General features: G+C 29.6%; 3 protein-coding genes across 3 annotated transcripts; 2 read left to right on the top strand and 1 right to left on the bottom strand.

Moving 5' to 3' along the window:
• Positions 1–15,715: 15,715 nt before the first annotated feature.
• On the top strand, positions 15,716–17,141 carry K444DRAFT_648687 (glycoside hydrolase family 28 protein; the record flags this gene model as incomplete). The annotated part of the gene is made up of 4 exons (XM_024885490.1): positions 15,716–16,044; positions 16,156–16,550; positions 16,680–16,911; positions 16,979–17,141. 4 exons carry the CDS (start codon positions 15,716–15,718, stop codon positions 17,139–17,141), a joined length of 1,119 nt encoding a protein of 372 aa, XP_024726624.1.
• A 622-nt stretch (positions 17,142–17,763) lies between these two features.
• K444DRAFT_657706 (uncharacterized protein) lies at positions 17,764–20,213 on the bottom strand (the record flags this gene model as incomplete). The annotated part of the gene is made up of 4 exons (XM_024886185.1): positions 19,924–20,213; positions 18,831–19,850; positions 18,501–18,778; positions 17,764–18,449 (listed from the first exon to the last, which is right to left on the bottom strand). Exons 1-4 carry the CDS (start codon positions 20,064–20,066, stop codon positions 17,764–17,766), a joined length of 2,127 nt encoding a protein of 708 aa, XP_024726623.1. The 5' UTR covers positions 20,067–20,213.
• Positions 20,214–21,993: 1,780 nt separating this feature from the next.
• Positions 21,994–24,297, top strand: K444DRAFT_657705 (major facilitator superfamily transporter; the record flags this gene model as incomplete). The annotated part of the gene is made up of 9 exons (XM_024886184.1): positions 21,994–22,251; positions 22,304–22,380; positions 22,437–22,488; positions 22,534–22,708; positions 22,764–22,787; positions 22,843–22,914; positions 22,961–23,467; positions 23,518–23,678; positions 23,738–24,297. The coding sequence occupies 9 exons, from the start codon at positions 21,994–21,996 to the stop codon at positions 24,110–24,112; spliced, it is 1,701 nt and encodes a 566-aa protein (XP_024726622.1). The 3' UTR covers positions 24,113–24,297.
• Between the last annotated feature and the right edge of the window lie 254 nt (positions 24,298–24,551).

Genomic DNA, 24,551 nt, shown 5'->3' with positions numbered 1-24,551 from the left:
GCTTATAGAGATTAAATAAAAAGCAGTATTACTATATAATAAAGCTAGTATATATTTCTCCCTATTAATAAACTACTAGCTTATATAGTCTATTCTAATTACTAGATTAACTAGTATTTTCTTTATACTAAATAAGAATATTTGAATTTAGAAATAGTTTATAAATATTAATAATACTAGAACTATTTCGGGTATTTAAAGTATTTATAATTTAATATCTAGCTTAAAGCTTCTGAATTTCTATTATTACTTTTTTAAGTACTACTAATTACTATAATATAATAAATAATAAAGTATTATATTCGGTTATTTAAAATAAAGTACTATAAACTAAAAAAGTTAAAATAATACTATTAGGTCTTATAGAGTTATTAATAGCCTTAAAAGCTATTTGAAATATAGTATCCTTATTAATTTTATTAACTTTAGCTATAATAATAAAGTAGATATATTAGATTAGGCTATAGTAGTATTTTATAATTCTAACGGAATTATAAGCTTCTATAGAAATAATCTTAACCTTAGTTCTTATAGTATTTATAAGCTAAATAAACTTCTTACTAATAAACTACTTTCCGGTATTTACTATAATCTAATCAAAAAAGCCTAAATAGTTATTAATCTAGTATTATTTAAATATATTTCAGATATATATTATACTAATATTCTAGAGCTATTAGCCGGCTTAATATTAAGTACTTTTATTAATAATATAAAGTATAGGCTTACCGGAAATATAGAAAATATTAATAATAATAGAATAGTTAAAGTTAATATTATTTCTTAGGTTAAATTTAAATTATTTGGATAATTAACTATATTTCTGATATTATTTATAGTATTTTATAAGATACTTAAGGGCTTTTATATTAATATTATAGCCTACTTATTCTAGTATATTTCGGAGCTTACTAATAAATAAATAACTAAAATAATAATATAAATATTATAATTTAATCTTTATAAAAAAGTAGGAATTATAAATAAAAAAATTCGGAAATAAAGCCTTATAATATAATATTTTAAAATAAGAAAAAGTATCTAAAATATTATATTATAAATATATATTTTCTAGTAAAAGTAATAAAATAATTAGTAAGATTATTAAAATAGATTCCTAGCTTATTTATATTAGCTAAGCTAAGTAAAAATAAAGTCTTTAAAAATATAATATAGAATTATATTTATCTAATTAGTATACTTATTATTATAGATCTAATAAAAAATATAAATCTAATACTAAACTAGATATTAACTTAACTTTTAGTAATTTTATTAAGTTTAATATTATTATTAGTTTACTAGAGAGCTTGAAATTAGTTAGGACTAGTAATTAAATATTTAGAGGCTCTAGTATTAATTATAACTTTATAAAAGTAATAAATGTTATATTTTAATATATTATTAATTATAAAAGTCTAGCCGTTTTCTATTAAGGATTTAATAAGCTTTAAAGTATAGTTTTTACCTATTATTTAATATATAAGAGAAAGGGAAATAAGGTTATTTATAAGAGTATTAGCTATAATTATTAGTAAAGTAGAAGTAGTAAAAGTAACTAAAAAGCTTTTAACTAAAATAAAATATAAATCTAGATAATATTTTTCTTTTTTATTTATTTTTACTAATAAGGCCTTAAAAGTATTATTTACTAGTTTGTTTTTATTATTCTTATTATTTTCTTTACTTTTGGCTTTAGTAATATACTATATATAAATATTACTAAAGCATTTATTAAAGTTATAAGTATTTCGAGATCTAAACTAATAGATATTTCTATTTCTAAATCGAGCCTTTTTAGTTTCTTATTTTTCTAGTATATGTTTTTATAAGTAGTATTCGGGTTTCTTATATATAAAATATAACTTCGGAATATAATTATTATAATTATAGAACTTAAAGTAATTATTTCGGGTTTCAAAATTATAGCTAGGTTTATATTAATAATTTCCGGAAAAATAATAGCTTAGAGAGTTTTAAAAGTAATATTATTAATTAGTAAAAAAAGTTTCAGAATTAGCTTATTATTTATTCTTATATATAGTAATAAATAACTAAAGCTTATTAATAAACTAGCCGAAACTTGCAGGAAAATCTGAAATTATATATTTATATATCCGGAAGCCTTAGTAAGAAATAATAATTTTATTATAGAGGAATTTAGTATTTTATAAATTAGATATAAAACTATATTATAATTAATATAGTTTATTAATTAGTAATTAAATAGTCTCAAATATTATCTTTTCCGGAAATTTAGCTATTATAAAAGCTAATATAGTAGTATTCCGCTTATCTAAATTTTAATATTTGAATTTAGGGCCTTTAAAAAAGCTATAAATATTAATATAAGTCTTTTTATATATATATTAAAAGAGCTAGTTACTATAGAAGTAGTTTTAAGCTAGTTCCTTTAGTATAATAAGAAAAGCTCGTATTAGTACCTTTTATAAAAGCTTTATATATTAGTAAATATTAGATAAAATAATAAGTTTATAATTAAAATTATTATTAGATTTATTATACTTTTATTTTTTAATATAAATCTTAGTAATTTCTCTAATAAGTCTTATAATTAAAAGTAATAGAGCTAATAGAAGTATACTATTTGCTTCTAGAGCTTCTATACTAGTATATAAATCTAATAGAAATATAGGATATAGTAATAAAGAAAATAATAATAATATAGAAATATTAAAGATAATAGATTCTAGATACTTATTCTTAGTAAGAATAATAAAGCCTAATAAAATTAGTTCCTTAATAAGGTCTAGTCTAGCCGCTATTAGATTTTTATTTATTTAGATATATTATATATCTTTTTTAATAATAGAAAATAGAATAATTATAATAATAAGAATATTAATATTTTATTATATATATATATTACTATATTAAAGAACCTTATATAGGTATAATATCTCCGGGAATTCAAGCTTATTAAAGTTTTCTTAATAAGTAAAATTCTTAAAGTTATATCTAAATAGCTCCTAAAGGTTATTATTAACTATTTTATAAAGAATATATTAAAATAGCTTAGTATTTAAGAACTCAAATATCTTATATATTATAGTAATATCTAGATTAATTTCATATTTCTATTTTATTATTATTTCCTTAAAATTATTAGTTTTTATAAATATAAAATAATTAAATTAGATAAATCTAATAAAAGAATTATTTATTATAATAAGTTTTACTATTATATATTCCGTAGGCTTATATTTAGTTTAAGATATAGTAATTTATAAAGAGAATAGATTTATAAAAAGGAAAGTAGTTTATAAAATAAATAAATAGGAATTATTATATTTGAGATAAAATTTCGCTTATAATAAGAAATTTAGGAAATAAAATTCAAGAAGTAAAATATCGAGATTTCGGGAGAACTTAATAGTTTTAAAGCTTAAGAGTTCCAGATATTTAGATAATTATAAAGAAAGTAATTTTTTATAAAAAAGGTAGTTTTATAGGATAATTAAATAGTTAAATAATTAATTATTTAGTAATTAGTAAGAATTAGTATCTTTTTTCTTTATAAAACCGAATTATAGATAAAGGTAATTATTATTTCCCTTTTTTAATATAGCTTAGTCGGGCCTTAGTAAAATTAAGTATTTTTCTTTTTTTATAAAACCGAATTATAAATAAAAGTAATTAATAGTTATTTTTTCTTTAATATAAAATAATAGTTTTATTTCTAAGAAATTAAATTTTAAATAAATATAGCTTAATTCTTTTTATTATCTAATCTATATATATAAACTAATTAGTATTAGTTTATTAGTAATATATAATACTATTATATAAATATAAAAGTATTATTTATATAAAATTAGTAAAGTTATTTTTTAGAAATAGAAATTATAGTATTATAGTATTAATATATAATTCCTAAATTTACTAAGCCTAAAGAGATCTAGTTTACTAGTTAAGTTACTAATAGAATATAAGATTATATAATTATATCTTATATTTTATATTCTATTATCTATATTCTATTACTTATATCTCGTATCCTATATCTTATAACTATATATATAACTCTCAAAAAAATAGCTATACTAATATTTAGATATATTTTTCGGAATTTTTTTAAATTAATTTTTTTTATTACTTTTTTTAAATTTATTTTCTAGTATTTTATTAATTTTATATTTAAACTACTATTATTAGTATAGCTATTTCTTTAGAAGTTATATATATAATTACGGGATACGAAATACGGAATATAGGTAATAGAATATAAGTAATAAAATATAGGTAATAGAATATAGAATACGGGATATAGTTATATAATCTTATATTCTATTAGTAACTTAACTAGTAAACTAGATTCCTTTAGGCTTAATAGATTTAGGAATTATATATTAATATTATAATATTATAATTCTTATTTCTAAATAATAACTTTACTAATCTTATATAAATAGTACTTTTATATCTATATAATAGTACTATATATTACTAGTAAACTAATACTAATTAGTTTATATTTAGATTAGAATAAGGTTTATTTATATATATAGATTAGAAAGAATTAAGCTATACTTATTTAAGATTCGGTTATTTAGAGGTAAAGTTATTATTCTAGTTAAAGAAAAAACAATTATTAATTCTATTACCTATAATTCGGTTATATAAATAGGAAAGATATTTAATCTTATTAAGGTCCAATTATACTATATTAAAGAAGGAAATATTTATTAGTTCTATTATCTATAATTTGGTTATATAAGTAAGAAAGGTACTTAATCTTACTAAGTACTAAAACAGTTAGCTATTTAATTATCTTATTTCATTTCTATTTAATTTCTATAAAACTCTCTTAAAAACTATTTTCTTTTAAACCTCTAGGGCTTTTAAACTTTAGAATTATTAAGTTTTTCCGGAATCTCGATATTTTACTTCTTAAATTTTATTTCCTAAATTTCTTACTATAAATAAAATTTTTATCTTAAATATAATACCTATTATAAACTATTTATTTTATAAATTACTCTTTTTTTTATAAACCTACTCTTCTTATAAACTACTATATCTCGAACTAGATATAAGCCTATAGAATATATAATAGTAAAATATACTATAATAGATAATTCCTTTATTAGATTTATCTAATCTAATTATTTTATAAATAATAATAATTTTAAGGAATTAGTAAAAAAGTAGAGATATAGAATTAACCTAAACTTTATTAAGGCAAATAAGATAACTGAGTTCTTAGATACTAAGCTATTTTAATATATTCTTTATAAAATAGTTAATAATAACCTTTAGAAGCTATTTAGATATAACTTTAAAGACTTTATCTATTAAAGGAACTTTAATAAATTCGAATTCCCGGAGATATTATATCTATATAAGACTCTTTAATATAGTAGTATATTTATATAATAGAATAATAGTACTAATACTATTATAAATACCCTATATACTATTATAAAGAAGAATAAATAGTATATATAATTAAATAAGGATATATTAGTAGTTAGACTAGACTTTATTATTCTTATAAAGAATAAATATCTAGAATTTATTATTTTTAATATTTCTATATTATTATTATCTTTTCTATTATTTTCTTTACTATATTATATCTTATATTTCTACTAGATTTATATATTAGTATAGAAGCTCCAGAAATAAATAGTATATTTCTATTATTATTACTACTATAACTATATTCGAATAATTCCTAATTTCCTTTAATTATAAGACTTATTAGAGAAGTTACTAAGATTTATACTAAAAAGTAAAAGTATAATAGATCTAATAGTAATTTTAATTATAAACTTACTATTTTCCTTAATATCTACTAATATATAAAGCTTCTATAAGAAGCACTAATACGAGCTTTTCCTATTATATTAAAGAAACTAGCTTAAGACTACTTCTATAGTAACTAGCTCTCTTAATATATATATAAAGAGGCTTATATTAATATCTATAACTTTTTTAAAGGCCCTAAATTTAAATATCGAAATTTAGATAAATAGAATATTATTATATTAGCTTCTATAATAGCTAAATTTCCGGAAAAGATAATATTTGAAACTATTTAATTACTAATTAATAAACTATATTAATTATAGTATAATCTTATACCTAATTTATAAAATACCAAATTCCTCTATAATAAGATTATTATCTCTTACTAAGGCTTCCGAATATATAGATATATAATCTCAGATCCTTTTACGAATCTCGGCTAGCTTATTAATAAGCTTTAGTTATCTATTACTATATATAAAAGCAAATAATAAACTAATCTCGAAATCTTTTTTACTAATTAATAATATTATTCTTAGAATCTTTTAAATTATTATTCTTTCGGAAATTATTAATACGGACCTAGCTATAATTTCGGAACTTGTAATAATTACTTCAAGTCCTATAATTATAATAATTATATCCCGAAGTTATATTTTATATATAAGAAACTCAAATACTATTTATAGAAGTATATACCGGAAAAATAAGAGGCTAAAAAGGCTTAATTTAGGAATAGAAATATCTATTAGTTTAGATCCCGAAATACCTGTAATTTTAATAAATGCTTTAGTAGTACTTATATATAGTATATTACTAAAGCTAAAAATAAAGAGAATAATAAGGATAGTAAGAATAAATTAGTAAATAATACTTTTAAGGCTTTATTAGTAGAAACAAATAAAGAAAAGAAATATTATCCAGATTTCTATTTTATTTTAGTTAAGAGCTTTTTAGCCGCTCCTGCCGCTTTTGCTTTACTAATAACTATAGCTAATATCCTTATAAATAACCTTATTTCTCTCTTTCTTATATACTAGATAATAAGTAAAAACTATACCTTAGAGTCTATTAAACCCTTAATAGAAGACGTTTAGACTTTTATAATTAATAGTATATTAAGATATAATATTTACTACTTTTATAAAGTTATAATTAATACTAGAGCCTTTAGATATTTAACTACTAGTTCCAACTAATTCCAAGCTCTCTAATAAACTAATAATAGTATTAAACTTAATAAAACTACTAAAGATTAAGTTAATATCTAGTTTAGTATTAGATTTATATTTTCTATTAGATCTATAATAGTAAATATACTAATTAGGTAAGTATAATTCTATATTATATTTTTAAAGACTTTATTTTTATTTAGTTTAGCTAATATAGATAAGCTAGAGATTTACTTTAATAATTTTACTAATTATTTTATTACTTTTACTAGAAAATATATATCTATAGTATAATGTTTCGGATACTCTTTCCTGCTTTAGAATACTATATTATAAGGCTTTATTTCCGAATTCTTTACTTATAACTCCTATTTTCTTATAAAGGTTAAATTATAATATCTATATTATTATTTTAGTTATTTATTTATTAGTAAACTCTAAAATATATTAGAATAAGCAGGCTATAATATTAATATAGAAGCCCTTAAATATCTTATAAAGTATTATAAATAATACCAGAAATATAGTTAATTATCCGAATAATTTAAATTTAACCTAAGAAATAATATTAACTTTAACTATTCTATTATTATTAATATTTTCTATATTTCCGGTAAGCCTATACTTTATATTATTAATAAAAGTACTTAATATTAAGCCGGCTAATAGCTCTAGAATATTAGTATAATATATATCTGAAATATATTTAAATAATACTAGATTAATAACTATTTAGGCTTTTTTGATTAGATTATAGTAAATACCGGAAAGTAGTTTATTAGTAAGAAGTTTATTTAGCTTATAAATACTATAAGAACTAAGGTTAAGATTATTTCTATAGAAGCTTATAATTCCGTTAGAATTATAAAATACTACTATAGCCTAATCTAATATATCTACTTTATTATTATAGCTAAAGTTAATAAAATTAATAAGGATACTATATTTCAAATAGCTTTTAAGGCTATTAATAACTCTATAAGACCTAATAGTATTATTTTAACTTTTTTAGTTTATAGTACTTTATTTTAAATAACCGAATATAATACTTTATTATTTATTATATTATAGTAATTAGTAGTACTTAAAAAAGTAATAATAGAAATTCAGAAGCTTTAAGCTAGATATTAAATTATAAATACTTTAAATACCCGAAATAGTTCTAGTATTATTAATATTTATAAACTATTTCTAAATTCAAATATTCTTATTTAGTATAAAGAAAATACTAGTTAATCTAGTAATTAGAATAGACTATATAAGCTAGTAGTTATTAATAGGGAGAACTATATACTAGCTTTATTATATAGTAATACTGCTTTTTATTTAATCTCTATAAAGCCCTTTTATATAGGGAATATTAAGGTTATTACTAATAGTCCCGAATCTAAATCTATTTCTAAACCTAATAGTAAGACTAAAGATAATACAGGTATAATTTCTTCTACTATTTCGCTAAAATATAATAGAGAATGCCTTTATAAAACCCCGGATATTATAGTATTCCTATAAAATAATAAACTATATAAGAATTTCTATTAAATTAAAATTACTAGCTTTCTAGAAAAGGGTATATTTAAGGTTATTTCTAGATCTTAAATACTAAAAAAGGTATATATTTTTAACTTCCGGTTTATTAATAAGATTAAGAATAAGGGTATAAAGAAAAAGCTTAAGAAATTAAGATTAGTTATTTAAGCTTATAATAATAATAAGAAATATATAATATTAATATAATTACTTATTATTTAATATATTAGCTAGAGAATTATTCTTAGTATTATTACTATAATAATAAATATTACGGAATTATATTTATATAATATCTTATAAGCTTATATCTAATTAATAACTTTACTTAATTATAATTTCTATATTAATCTATTTTATAAGCTTACTAGAAAGCTAAATCTAAAGAATAATTCTGTTCTAAAAGTTATAAAACTACTATATAGTATACTGGAAACTAGGAATTACTAGTTTAAGACTTATTATTCCTATTATATTAATAAGCTTTTTATAAAATAGTTAATTTATAATTCTTACTTTCTTTATAATAAGTAATTCTTTGAAATTATTAGCCTTTAAACTAATAATACCTTATTTATTAGAACTAATAATTTTATAAAAGCAAAGTAACTAAAGCTTTATAAGACTAAGTTTTTAGCTAAAAAGTATGAATTTCTTACTTTTAATTATAATCTCAAGTTTAATAAAGGTATTATTTATATAAATATTACTAGAATTATTCTTATATAAAAATATTAATATAAAAATCTCTAAATTATTTCTATAAAAAATACTACTATTATAAGTAATAGAAATACTATTTATTAAAATCTTTTTATTAAGGACTAATATATTACCTAATATACTAGAGAAGTATATATTATATTAGTCTATTAACTAGAAGCTTTATATAACTTATTAATTATTACTTAAGCTATTAAATTCTCGGAAACTAATATAAAGGTATTTAATAAATGTATTTAATAATAAATTAAGAATATTACTAGAGAACTAAGATTTATAAAGCTAGCAAAGAAGTTCTTATATTTAATTATTTTTATAAATACTTTATTTATAAATAATAGAAATCTTTTTTCCTAAATCGGATATATTCTAGTTCTAGTAAATAGAATTAGATATACTAATATTATTTACTAGTTTTTTATTAAATATAAGAGAATTATTAGAAGTATTCTAGCTTTAGAACTTTATAATATAGCTTATAGTTTTAATATAAGTATTTTAGTTAAATCTATAATTAATAGAATACTAGAAATAGAACTATTACTAGTTATCTATATAAATTCAAAGTTATTATATAAATACCTTATTAAATTAGGTACTACTTGAGAGAAATATCTAATAATTAATATAATATACTTTTACTAGATATATAAATAATAAGAGATTATAAAAGTTAAGTAAATTAAGAGAGAATCGAATTCTACTAACTTTATAACGAAATTAAAGCTATTAAATACCTTTAAGTACCTTATTAATATAAATATTATATAGTTAGATATAGAGAAATAAATCAAATATAAATAAAGTAAGAAATAAATATATAAATAGAAGAATATATATAAAGATTCCCTTAATATCTAGTATCTTAGTATCCGGTATCTAGATATCTAGTATTTAAATATCTAGTACTAGGCCGGATTAGGGAATATAGATTTATAAAAGGAGAGGTTATATATAAAAGGCTATAATTTTTAGTATATAACTAAAACCTTAAAAATAATATAGATATATAAAGTATTTGAGAAATCTAGTACTAGGCCGGATTAGAGAACTTATATATAATTAGAGAAAAGTACTATTTTCTGTTTTTCGCGTTTTTAGAAAGTTTCTAGTATTAGTATAGCTATTTTTTTTGGGAGTTACGTATATAGTTACGGGATATGGGATACGGGATATAAGTAATGAAATATAAGTAATAAAATATAAAATATAAGATATAGTTATATAACTTTATATTCTATTAGTAACTTAACTAGTAAACTAGATTTCTTTAGGCTTAGTAGATTTAGGAATTATATATTAATATTATAATATTATAATTTCTATTTCTAAAGAATAACTTTACTAATTTTATATAAATAATACTTTTATATTTATATAATAGTATTATATATTACTAGTAAACTAATACTAAAAATAAAAATTAAAAAACTAATAATATTTATAAAATACCTAAATATTATATTTATAAAATACTAGTTAAATAAAAGCTAATTTTTAATTATTAAAATAATTATATTTTTAAGAAATTATATAATAGTATTTTAGAATTTATTTATAAATATAAGTATTATATAATTAATATTAAGCTTATAAAGATTTTAAAAATAATTATTAAGATTTATAAAATTACTAAAAATAAAAAAATACGAGATTTCTTTTTAAAAAAAATAAAAAGATTATAAATTATAGATATAAATATCGGGTTTTTAATTAATTTTACTCGAATTTATAACTTTTATTTCTAAATCTAGTATTTTTAATTTAAGTATAAATAGCTATATTTATAGAAAAAATTATTTAAAATAAATTAAGAAATATAATATTTAAAAGCTTTTAATAAAAAAATAATATATTAAAATATAGAAATTTAAATAATAGTTATTTTATTTTGGTTTTTTAATTCTTAATAATAAATTCCTTAATATAACTTGAATTTTATAAAATATTAGTTAAGTATTCTATTTATTTAATTATTTATTTTTAGCTAGTCTAATATTATATTTCTAAAAATATTAATTATTATTAATATAAAAGTAATATTAATAATTTAGCTATTATTAATATTTTAAATAGCGAGTTTTTTCTTAGTAAGAAAAATCGAAATATTAATTATATTTTCTTTAATAAAAAAATTTTTAAAGGTATTAATTATTTTTTTATTTATAATAATTTTGACTTAAAAATATAAAGAAATTAAGTAAGTATTTAATAAAAAAATAAAAGAAAAGTATTTAAGTATAATTTATTTAATTAAATAAATAAATGCTTTTAGTTAGATAATTTATAAATCTGAAATTATAATTAAATAATAATTCTCGAATAAAATAGTAATTAAAGAATAGTTTAATAATAATTTATTATTTAAAAAGCCTTTTATTATAATTCTAATAAACCTAGTTACTATTTAGAATAAAATATATAAGAATAGAATATTTTATAAAGTTATTAAAGCTTTTTACTAAGAGCTTTTCTTTTTTACTAAAAGCTAATTTAAGAATATTATAAATAATACAAAATTTAAAAAAGCTATTTATTTAAAATATATTAGTATAATTTATAATATAATTCGCTATAATAAGCTATTTTAATATCTAGCTATAAAGGCTATAATTAACTAATAATTAAAGGTAAATACTAAATAATAAAAAGAATTATATTAAATTTAGTATAAGAATATAATTAAACTAATTTGAATTATATTTAAATAAATTCGGAAATATAAAATAAGATTATTTAAGAATAATAGATTATATTTTAAATATATTAAAAAGAAATCAGAAATACTAATATAAATTTTTTTTAATTATTTTATTATTTCGAATTTTAAATAGAGATTTTCTATTAGTTTTTAATATTTAGAAAATAAGTATAAATAAATAGAAAGTTAAATATAATATAATAAGCTATATTTTATTTAAATTATTTCATTTTAATAGTTTTAAGGTTTCAGTTATATAATAAAGGCTAGGGTCTTTTATATATAATTTATAGAAATTATATAAAAAAGCTAGTTTTTTTATAATTCTAAATAATAATTTCTTTTTTATATTTAATTAATTAAGCTTTTATATATTATATATTATTTCTATTTTATTATTTATATTATTTTATTATTAAGTTATATTTTATATTTTATTATAGTTTCTTTCTTATAATAAATTAAATAATATTATTATGTTTTATAAATAATAAATAAAATAGAAATTATTTACTTTTTATTTTCTTTATTTAAGCTTTTTTTTAAAGTAAATATTAATAAACTTATAATATAATACTTTAGTAAATCTTTTTCTTTTTCTTTTTCTTTTACTATTTTACTAATTATTTTAGATTTATATATATATATAAGATATCTAAAAAGCAAATTAAAAAAGATTATAAGATTTATAAATTTACGAATTATAAATATATATATAATTGGGTTTAGAGCTTTAGAAAAAAGAGATTATAAAGAATAATTCTTTATTCTATTCTTATAAATACTAGTTCTTTTATATAAAACCTAGTACTTTTCCTCTTATATTATTATTTAATAATATATCTTAATAATTACTTTATTTCTATATTTTTATTTTTAGAGCTATAGGCTTATAAATTTAGTATTATAGGTATTATTTATTTATATAAGCTATTTTCTTCTAATTTATTAATAATTAAAAATTAATTTATAAAAAAGCTAAAATAAAATATATTTATTATTTTAGTAATTTAGGATATATTTTATTTAGTTTAATAGAATAATAGTATTATTTTAGATTTAAATAAAAGAAAAGAAATACCCTATAAAAATATCTATAAATAAATTATACGAGACGTTTTTAGTAACTTATTAATAAAGAAATTTAAGATTTCTTGCTTTATTAATAATTATAATTAGAATATAAAAGATATAGATCTTATAAATTAATTTAGAGAGGTATATAAAATCTATAGGCCTATTTATAGGAATTAGTAGCCCTTATTTTACTGGCTAATTAATATAGCCTATATAAATAAATATAAGCTATATTAATTATATATAAAGCAAGAGTATTTTTTTATATACTATAACGGCGGGATTAAGGCAATGGCCAGGGCTCAAAGATCCAAGAATCTCATGTATTAAAAATACTAAGCTAAAGAGAAGAAGGAGAGAGAGAGAGAAGGAGAGGGGATAAAAGGAGGGAAATACTAGCTAAAACCACTGAAACGCCGGCTAGCTCGGTAAAACCAGTCATGTGACAGCCACCCCCCTTTGGCCCCCAGCCAGCGCCGTCACATATACTTGTAATTCAGAATCGAGCTTTATTATAAGCTTTTAGAGTATTTTGAAAAGGCAAAGCTATAGAGCTTGCAAATAGAATTAGGGAATAAGAGGGTATTTAATTCTGATCTCTAGTATTTGGGTATTGAACTAGCTAAATAAAGAAGCTAGGGTCACGTGCTTGCAATGTAAACCAAGTAAAACGTACTGAATTAACTACTGTTCTATAGTAGTAAGTAGCCCGTATATATAGCCCTGAACCCCCTAAATCACATGTACTAAACCCCTATGCCAGCTAAACCGTTTCCAGCTATATAGGGCATTCCAGCTATACAGGGTACTAAGCCCCATAGTGCACAGCCCCATAGCGTTCCGTTCCAGGGCTTACTAAGCCTATTAGGGGCCTCAGGCCCCTAATTTCAACACTGGGAACAGCGCCCCAGGGGCACGTGCGCATGGTGTTTATATAAACAAAGGTGCCAAAAGGTCCTTGTGAAAGCTATAGAAGGGAGGCCAAAACGGTCAGTTGGAGGGTGTGTGTTTTGTAATGTGAACCTGTGCAAGGAGGGGGAGTGCTGGATGCGATTTCATTCGCCTGATGTAGATTACTAATAAATTTGTATGCAGAGGTACAGTACATAATTATTATGCTAGGTGAGCCGTGCGGGACCCCCCTGTTTAGTGCGGGAACACACTCTTGCTAGCGCTGGACAGTTGCTGGCGGACGAAGGGATAGTCTGAGCCAGGCCCCCTTGCTAGTACGGACAATGTCTCACCAGATAGAGGAATAAGTAAAAGGGAGAAGCCTCAAAAAAGTGTAATACCCCTTGCTCCCGTCTTCTAGCGTGTTTTAGGGTAATGACCTAGAAATATAGGGCAGTTTAGTGGCCGAGTGCACCAGAAACGGACACCAGGAGTGCCGTTAATACCCTGTAATCCCGTTACTATATGCCGTAATCTTCGTACAAGTCCGTGCACTCTCAAGGGCATTCTATATTTCCCAAGAATGTCTAACTCCTCGATATTACAGAGACCCTTCATGAAACTAATACGAGTACGCACGGATCGTAGTAATATATATGGAAATTGCACCAATTTCCTGCGCCTCAACTTCCTAATCGACACATATTTCTTGACTAATAAGAAAAAAATAATGCAACTATTATATACTTCTTACTTAAATACAATTACTCTTTTATTACTAGAAAATGAGGTAAAGAAGTCGGACTCGCTTCCTGACAAGTTTTGCTATATTAGTAAGCTAATTACTATATTCCTCTTCATTTCTATATGCCACTGCTTCTAATAAAAGAGCTCTAATACGAAGGCAAGAAGCATTAAAAATTGTTCAATTCGCGAATCAAGAGCGGGCACAACCTTGACTCTCGCAATATAAAAATTCTCGTAATTCTGTATTATATTTAATTATTGAGAGAATTTCACAAAAGTCAGGTATGCTTCTTTTCTACTTTACAAAGCCATTTTAAAGAGTTTCAGGCGTTACATTGAGATTTGGGGTAATTTTCCAAAGGTAGCGATTTTAGTGTTCCTCGCTTTTTAGCGGATGGCCGATTTTTAATGCTGCCCGCCTTCGTACGAAGGCGGCGGGCGTTGAAAATGGTCCATCTCGCTAAGCGAGGATTTGGGATACCCTAGGGGCTGCACAGTTGTAAATGTCTCGTAATGTCTCCCCAAATTTAATTATTATGGAAATCTCGGAAGAGATTGACGTGCTATTTTCCTATTATATAAGACTCTAATCGAAAGATTCAAGCGTTGCGGTGGGGATTGGTGCGACTTTCCGTACAGGGCGATTTTGGTGTTCCAGGGCGCACTGGGCAGATGGACCATTTTCAACGCCCGTCGCCTTCGTAACGGAATTAAAGGCTCAAAAATCACGGATTGTCGGTGCTTACAGCGCGTATCCTAAAGTGGAGATCTTTGACCGCGTTTTATTAGGGGGTTGCTCAGCCACATCATGCCCCTGTAGGGTCTCTGCAATATCGAGGAGTTAATGTCCGAAAATCACAAGACTTGAAAAAGTCATGTTCTATCATTGGTGCAGAAGGACTCTCTACTCTATTCCACCAAGGAAGATTCCTTTCATGTATGAAATTATTTCAAAACTTTATCCGTCCTCAGGTCGCCCAGTGTGGTTACCTATTTTATATAGGAATGGATTCGATTTCCTTCTCTATCATATCCATTTCCTCTTCTTGGTGGAAAGACTTCGTCTCCCCCTAATCTTTATCTCTATTAAGCATTATTCATCATGTTATTCACCTCACTCCATTTGGCCTTCGTTGCTATTTTATTAGTTGGAGCTATTGCTGCTCCGACCGATGAGCTTACTCCAGGTCCAGTGGTACTCGCAAAACGAGCTACTTGTACTCCAGCAACCATGGGAGATGATCAACTGGATGATACTCCTGCCATTATTGCGGCTATAGCCTCCTGTGGCAGCGGAGGCACGATTGTCATTCCAGCAGGCACGACTTACAGTCTTCGAACTATGCTCACGTTCTCTGGATGCGTCAACTGCGATTTCCAACTGGAAGGTACTCTCAAAGCTTCCGACGACACCACTTACTGGGCAACTGTGTCTGGAATCATCTATCTAAACGCAATCAAGGGTGTCAAGATTCGTTCTTTGACCGGTGCCGGTATACTTGATGGGAATGGGCAGACTTCCTACGATTAATGGGCGGCAAGCCCGACTTTCGCCAGACCGACTGCAATCTATATCAACGGTGGCTCGGACATCACTATAACTGGACTCACGGTTAAGAATGTTCCCAATGTGTTCTTTGGCCAGAAAGGAGGTGTCACCAATGTCAACTATGCAAGCCTCACCATGACTGCGGCTTCAAAATCCACGAACTTGCCCAAGAATACGGACGGCTTTGATATCGGCGAGAGCACTTACACGACCATCAAAAGCGTCTACGTCAGCAACCAGGACGATTGCGTTGCATTTAAATCCGGCTGCAACTATGTGACTGTAGATGGAATCACCTGTGCAGGTACCAACCATGGCCTCAGCGTTGGCTCCTTAGGTAAGACGAACGCGGACTGGGTCAAGAATGTATACGTGACAGGCGCAACCAGTATGTATATCCTTATCTTTCTCTGCTGCGTCGGAATATCTTATGGGCTACCAGACGCGCGATTTGTCTTTGAGCGATAAGTGCATTCAAATTTCTGGAACGAGTATGTTAACTTTGAGATTCTCTAAGTGATCAATTGCAGCAAGGCAGCAGGTATCAAAGTGTACCCCGGTGGCTCAACCCACGGGACCTCCACCGTTTCGAACGTTACTTGGGATGGAGTCACTGTCAGTGGCTGCGACTATGGTGCCCAAATTCAAAGCTGCTACGGATCTACTGCAGCTGAGTGCACTGCAGACCCCAGCGCAGCAAGCTTGACAGGCATTTACTTCAAGAATTTCCAAGGCACCACCAACACCAAGTACGCAAAAATTCCTCACTCCTTGATCGAAGTCCTGGTCAGGTAGACTAGCTTTGAGGTTTGTCAGGTATGAACCGGCGGTTTCAAATCTTGACTGTCCTCCTGCTGGAACTTGTGATCTCTACTTTGCGAGCTGGGCAGTGGTTCCGCCAGCTGGGACAGCTGAAAATCTCTGTGCAAACATTGATTATAGCCAAGGGATTACATGTACCGCTGGTGCTTCTGGCTAAAGTGTAGGGGACTGGGCGAGAACACGGTCAAATCCAATGTTGTGAGCTTGTGTTAGAGAGGAAGAAGTATGCCAACGTCATTTGTTTTTATATTGCCAGTTTTCGAACTCCACAGGAATGACATTACCGCACATTGTTTATTGTGTTGCACGTAGTTTTTTCTATACCGGAAATACAACTGTTCTGAAAATATAATTTTTGATACTCTACAGGATTTTACTACAATGGATGGGAACACCAAAAACGAGGAGAGAGGAGAGAGGGGACAACCTGGCGGTGGTCGCTGGCAAGCGCACGCTGAATGTATTCGCCAGTAGACCGCGCTTCTCGTAGTTCGAAAATTTGATTCGATTATCGACAGGCAGCTTATATCGTAGTGTATACCCACCCTGTCTTAGACGATGTGCTTCCACGCGGGAGCCATCATCGACCAATTCGCGGATTCCCTGGTACCATGAATCAATCTTCTCTTTCTTGTGCATCGCGTGGGGTTAGTAAGCTTGCCGCTCTTACTCAGGCGAGCAACCTGAGGACCCTGAGCACCCCTGAGCAGCTCACCTAAGCCAGCCCGATCATCCTGAGCAAGATTTTATTGTAACAGTGATCCTTTAATAAAATACAGCTAAAAGCCAAAGCCATACCCGCCTCCTAGCATATCTTGTATCCAGCCATCATCCAATAAATCTACATTCATACCCCCAAACTCCATTCCATCCATTTGCTGCATGCCAGGTCCTCCAAGTCCATTTACACCCTCACTCTCCTCTGGTGTCAGTCCGCCTGTCCTGTCGGCATCCGCTGCTGTCATTGCTGCAACTTTTGTTTCCCACAAATTTCGCACTACCAAGACACTCTTCATCACATGAAACAACGACGGCTCTGACCACACACCATCCTTTGTAACCTTCGCCATCCCGGGAACCATCTCTATGCTGTTTGCTTCAGGGACTTGCTCCCACCTATCGACTACAAGCTGCAAAATATCCCCAAAGTTCATCTCCTGTCGTACTCTCCGACGATCCCATGGTATATCGGGGGACTCGAAGATGCTGAGACGAAAGAGGGCGACAAGGAAATGCCCCATTTGTGTGAGAGGCATCATTGAAAAATGGGTATAACTGGACAGGGGGAATGTCTCGAGGGAGAAGAATAAGTTAAACCAGGATTTGACGGCCGTAAAACAGATCCAGAGATGTTCGGCATTTTGAAGTTTGTCCGAAGGGTCGGAGGAGATCGATTTAGGAGTAGAGGCGAGGCTACCCTCGTGGATGGTAAGGGTTGTGTTGAGGATGTGGAGTTGTAAGGTGACTATTTTAGATCAGAAAGTATGTGTAAAAGGAAGAAGCAGGCTAGGAATACCGTTGGTTTTCAATTCTGGTGGAATAGAGCGCTCCAAATCATCTAATTGCGATTTCAACGCTTTCACAATGAAATCCACTGGCACTCTCAGTTCCGCATCACTGAATAAACCACTGATTGTTGAATTATTGCCTTTGTTGCAGATTAACTGTACCCGGGCGAGATAAACGAGGACCCCGTCCGTTGGGTACTCCTTCTTGTCCTCCAGGACTTGCAAACACTCCTCTAAGTAACTAGTCCAGCGCATTAAGTCGATCCTTTGGAAATATATTGCACATCTAATCCTCGAAATTAGGAATTCAACAGCCTAGCAGAAGAAAGTTGACTTACACCGAGCTGACCACGTAAAGGCCGATTACTGCCCTTCTTTCCTCCATGGTTCTCGTTGGAATCATACCAATGATCGGCTTCGGGCACCCTTGTGCAGTGTAATTCAGCATTACTGTACTAGACTCGGTCGGAAGCGGTTTTGTGAGACCGAGGTCTGACGCAAGCGACATTGCGAGGTGGATAATGGTCGATATTATGGGTCCGTTGCAGATGTAAACATGGCACCAGCCTGCAAACACCAAAATTCCCAGAAATAGATCCAGATTCCTCGATCCCTCCAGAAGCATCTCCGTCCCTAATATGTTCTTAACCTCCAGTACAAGTGCTGCCTGGCGCCCCAGATTCTTGCTGCATATCGCTCTGATGACTAGAAATAAAAAGGGTCGTTGCTTCCTTAGTTTTTCCAAGGTCATACCTGGACTTATACAGACAATCGGGAGATAAGGAACCATTTTTGTCCGATAAGACTCCAAGTATTCTTCCAATTGAGCCTCGGTCTCCGGAAGATAGTCTATAGAGGAACTGGGCTTATCTCGTCCCGTTGAATAGCTACAAGTTGAGGTCGCGGGAGTAAGTGGTCCATTGACACTGGCCAAACGGCCATTCAATTCATGCTGTGCTGCCTGTCCAAATCTGCAGAAACTTGGCTGTACATTTTGTTGTGCCAACTCCTCAAGCCTCCCAAGTCTCATCGAGGAAGAATTATCGGTACCAGCGAGGTCTTTGTCGTCAGTGTTTACTTGATTATTTCCGTCATGGTGAGGGGTGTTCCTAGCCTGACTGGCCGTGCTCGAGGACAAAGTAACTGATCTTGAATAAATGTTCTGCCTCTGCATATGGCTGTGAGGTCGAATCATCTCAGGTATTGGTGTTTGGGAACGTTGGAGCATCTGAACGAGGCCATCGAGCTTTGCTTCCAATGTTGCAGTCTTTGAAGACGATGATGATACTGGCTTCTTAGGAACTCTCTTCTTGCGGACACTTGGCGCAGGCTGGCAAATTTTGTTTAGGCGGTGACATCTAAGTCTCGTTAATCTTGACTGACACATTTTTGGGGCGTCAGATACAAACGGAAGGGCTTGAGATTGTCTACCTTTCGCACTTTCCTCCAACGGTTGCAACTGCACATCTAGTCTTGCTCTTGGCACAATTTATGCAAGCTTTTCCATACGGTGCATATGGGTGCACCCGATCAGCCTCTAGGGCCTGGTGTCGAGATTGGTTCATCGTGTTCATCTCCAGCCGGTCACCTTTTCTAAACTCCGAATCTGCACATCCGTGTCGGATTTCGGAAGTTCTCGTAAACTGGAATCTGTTTCCCCGAATCCCCGTAGAGCATGTTACATATCGTAGCTCATGGTTGTGGACTGATTTCAAATCATGTTGATCATCTTTGAGTATGAAGGTAAGATGGAGAGCTCAAAGCCGGCGGGCATTGATGTTGGGCGAACGCAATCTCCGATTTTGCCAACTCCGACCGACGGATCATGTGACCAGCGGCCTTTTCTGAACACTCCAAAGGTTCCGAACAACGGCCCAACCTTCAATGAAAGGAATTGAAAGAACGACAGGATATGGTATTAAATATTTTATTCTGCTTGAGTGATATATAGTTTTCTTATAGAAGTAATTTGAATTTTTGTAGTATTATAAGAGCAGAGACTTTTAAAGCAATGACCTGAGGGAATAAATGAACTACGTTATGGTTGCACGCTCCCTGGCTGTCACGTGCTCCATGCACGTGATGGGGCTGTATTAAGCTAGGCTGCTTCGCCTACTTACTTGCGGCAATAGCAGAGCTGAAGCATTGGAACAAAGTTCAAAGATCTTTATTTCCTGTGTTTTAGAATCTAAAGCTTGGGAGAAAAGGAGGAGTGAGGTGTGGTGGTAGGGAAGTAAATAAGGCTAAAACCACTGAAACGCCGAGCCTAGCCTGAAGCTTAGCTTGAAACTAGTCTATAGCAATTATGGGATAACAGCTGTCACACCTGCTATTTGTAAACCTATATATACTTCTTTCCTTAGTTTAGTATTCTCGAAATAAGAGCCACTTTACTCTTTTTTTCAAGCCTATAGCTAGACTTCGTAATAAATTAGGTATTAATTATTTAAAAACGTAATTATTAATCTAATATATCTTTTATTTAAGAATTAAAGTTAAAGACTAAAAATTAAAAATTAAAAAAACAGAATTTCTTTTATTTTTTAAAATATATAATTATTTATAATTATTATATTAAAGAATTATAATTATATATATTAATATTAATTAATTAGATTCTTAAAAGAAATTAGTAATTATAATATAAAGAGTTATAAATAAGAGATTAAAATTATAGTTTTAGTATTTCTTATATAATTATTTAATTTTATAAGGGGTCTTCTTAAAAATTATAACTTCTATTATATAAGAACTAATTATATATAAGGGGTTTTCTTAAAAATTATAACTTCTATTATATAAGAACTAATTATATATAAAAGGCTTTATTAAACAAGTAAAATTAATTCCTTATAAGAACTTTAAAATAATATATAAGAATATACTTTTTATATATAAACCAAGAAATAAAGCTTAATAAAAGAATAAAATAAAATAAAAGTAATCGCGTAATAAGAATTAAAAGTTTATTACTTAAGTAAGATATATTTCCTTATAAATTTATATTTTTAAAGTACTTTTAGGGGGGAATTATTAGAGAAGGGAAATAAAGTTATTAAGAATTCTTATTTAAGTCCGGCTTTATTATTCGGTCCTACTTTGTTTAACCTCCCCTTCGGCCCTCTAATCTTGATCCACCTCTAAAAAGACTATTTTCAAAAGAAGAAGAAAAATCCATAGTTAATTAGTACACACCTCACTACAGGCCTCTTATAGACTGCGCACACCTTTGCCCTACTTTTTCGGGTTGCGACCGGGGCAACAAAATTGACCCTGGATATTAAACCCCGAACGCCGACTGAGGGTTCGCACCGGGAATTGCACGCTGGATCTACACAAATTTCGACCTGATGCTTCTTCTCTCTCATTCCTATATATATGCCTAGAATCCTCCAATTTTTTACTATGTTGCCGATTCCTTCAATGTCACCGTAATGTGGCGATAAGCGGGGTTTCCTGCTCCTCACCAATAACCCTCGCTGATATCGCAGCACTTCCACCATGACGGCAGAAGAAGAAAAAGAATGCGTCGATCATGTAATCGCTTTCAAGGGCACAACCGATTCGGGGAAGGGGATTGGTGTCTCGGACTCATCAGATCCAAAAAGGCCTTCAGAGAGCAACACAAAATTTGCCGAAGCTCCAGAGCCAACCGAGACAGAGTATGAATATGTCACGGGTGTCAAGCTGTGGCTTGCTGCCGTCGCAGTTACTTTGGTCGCCTTCCTCGTGATGTTGGATCTGTCGATTATTGTAACGGTTAGTCTTCATAATCCTCGCTACGCTCTGGACATGCTCATCAATATGGCAGGCTATCCCTCGAATCACAACCGACTTTCATTCCCTCGGCGATGTGGGCTGGTATGGCAGCGCATATATTTTATCAAAGCAAGTAGCCACAAATCACCCCACTTGATGGTATATCAAAGTAACCGAGCATTTAGTTGTGCCCTTCAACCATCAACCGGAAAAATTTACTCGAACTTCGGCTCCAAGGTGAGCTCAGCCTCCCGCTTCTAGCTAAAGTGCTAATTGTACTAGATCACTTTCATTGCTTTTCTCAGCCTTTTCGAATTTGGGTCCATGATCGGTGGTGTGGCTCAGTCTTCGAGCATGTTCATTGTTGGGAGGGCCATTGCCGGATTGGGCGCCTCTGGTCTCACTAACGGGTCGCTCACTATCATAGCAGCAATTGCTCCGATGCATAAACGACCCGGTACTCTCTTGTGTATGAATTGTCACTGAAATGCAAATGCTAATTCTATCTCCAGCATTGATGGGCATCATCATGGCAAGTGAGTTTACGCGAAGAGAAAGAGTCCAAAATATTCTGTATTCTGACTGCGTTAGTTGGCCAATTTGGTATTGTTGGTGGCCCCTTGATCGGAGGGGCGCTGACCCAGTACGTGAGCTGGAGATGGTGTATGTTCCTTTTTTCCCCTTCCAAGACCTTCGCTCACACTTCCAGGCTTCTATATAAACCTCCCAATTGGTGCCATATCCGCAATACTTCTGTCTCTCATACATATACCCGATCGTCTCGACAAAGACAGAACCGAAAAGGGCACAGTTCTTGCAACACTTTCAAAACTCGACATTGGGGGGTTCGTCCTCTTCGCGCCATGTGCAATCATGTTCCTCATGACACTCGAGTGGGGCGGAACCAAATATCCTTGGAATAGTGCGATTATTATCGGACTTCTCTGCGGGGCAGCAGGCACATTTATTAGCTTTGTGGTATGGGAATATCGACTCGGGGATGAGGCCATGATCCCTTACTCGATGCTGCAGAGAAGGGAAGTCTGGTCGTCTTGTCTGGTCACTGGTTTCTTCTTTGGTAACCTGCTCACATTTTCGTACTACTTGCCGATATACTTTCAAGCTGTGAAAGGGGTGAATCCTGCCCCGAGTGGATTGTGCATTCTACCTGGCATAGCGAGCCAGATATTGATGGCTGTTATATCTGGCGTTTTAGGTGAATCTCCCAATTTTAGACTTAAGATGTCTCCGCTGACCTGGTGGTAGTTGGTAAATTGGGATACTATCTCCCATGGATCGCAGCGAGTGGGGCAATTGTTTCTGTGGCATCAGGCTTGGTATCGACCTTCACACCACGCACCACTACTGCAAAATGGGTGAGCTACCAATTCCTTGCAGGTATTGGTCGAGGCTGTGGTATGGCAATGGTGTGTATCCATCCACAGCTAATATTGACTAAAAAATATCCTGATGCTGATCTCGCTAGCCCATCGTTGCCATCCAGAACGTCGTCCCACCAGCACAGATCCCGGTAGGAATGTCTCTTGTGGCCTTCAGCCAAAACTTCGGCGGAACTCTTTTTCTCACCTTTGCACAAACGATCTTTAGTCGCAGTCTTATCGACGGCTTGAAGGAGTTTGCCCCTACAGTTGACGCCCAAGCTGTGATCATTGCTGGCGCTTCGGCGATCAAACGAGTTGTGAAACCGGATCAGGTCAAGGGGGTGTTGGAAGCGTATAATCTAGGTCTCAACCGGAACTTCTATCTTGCTGCCGGGGCTTCAGCGGGAACCTTCGTATTCTGTTGGGGAATGGGGTGGCAGAGTGTCAAGCAAAAGAAGGTCGTCACTCCAGAGGCATAGGATGTTGGCCAAGTCAGCACCGCACAGTGTACTTTTCGTTGGGACAGGTTTAGACGAGCGAGGGATAAAAACTCAGGCGCTAGTGGTCGTTTTAATCCAGGAGAATTAGATCCGAAACTTTCTTTGGCCAGACCGAGGTCGCCACGTCATGGTTGGAGAATAATAGGCACGTTACATGTACTCCGTAGCGTGGCAAAGTCTCGGTTTTCGCCTCGCATCTCGACGGATACCAGCTTGAATTCGGAACACCTACTACAGGCAGCCGTTGAGAATGCGAAAGGGCACTTCCTTAAGGCATACTCTGGTTGAGGTTTTAGTTGTTACTTACTATTGCTTTAGCTATTCTCTACTATTGCTTTAGCTGTTCCCTATTATCCCTTTAGCTGTCCCCTACTATCAAACTCTGCATATGCTCGTTTATTTAGCTAACCCTATTATC

This window comes from Hyaloscypha bicolor (assembly GCF_002865645.1).
Source record: "Hyaloscypha bicolor E unplaced genomic scaffold K444scaffold_189, whole genome shotgun sequence".
Classification (NCBI taxonomy): domain Eukaryota; kingdom Fungi; phylum Ascomycota; class Leotiomycetes; order Helotiales; family Hyaloscyphaceae; genus Hyaloscypha; species Hyaloscypha bicolor.
Note: the sequence above shows the minus strand (reverse complement) of the source record. Positions and strands in the feature narration are given on the sequence as shown.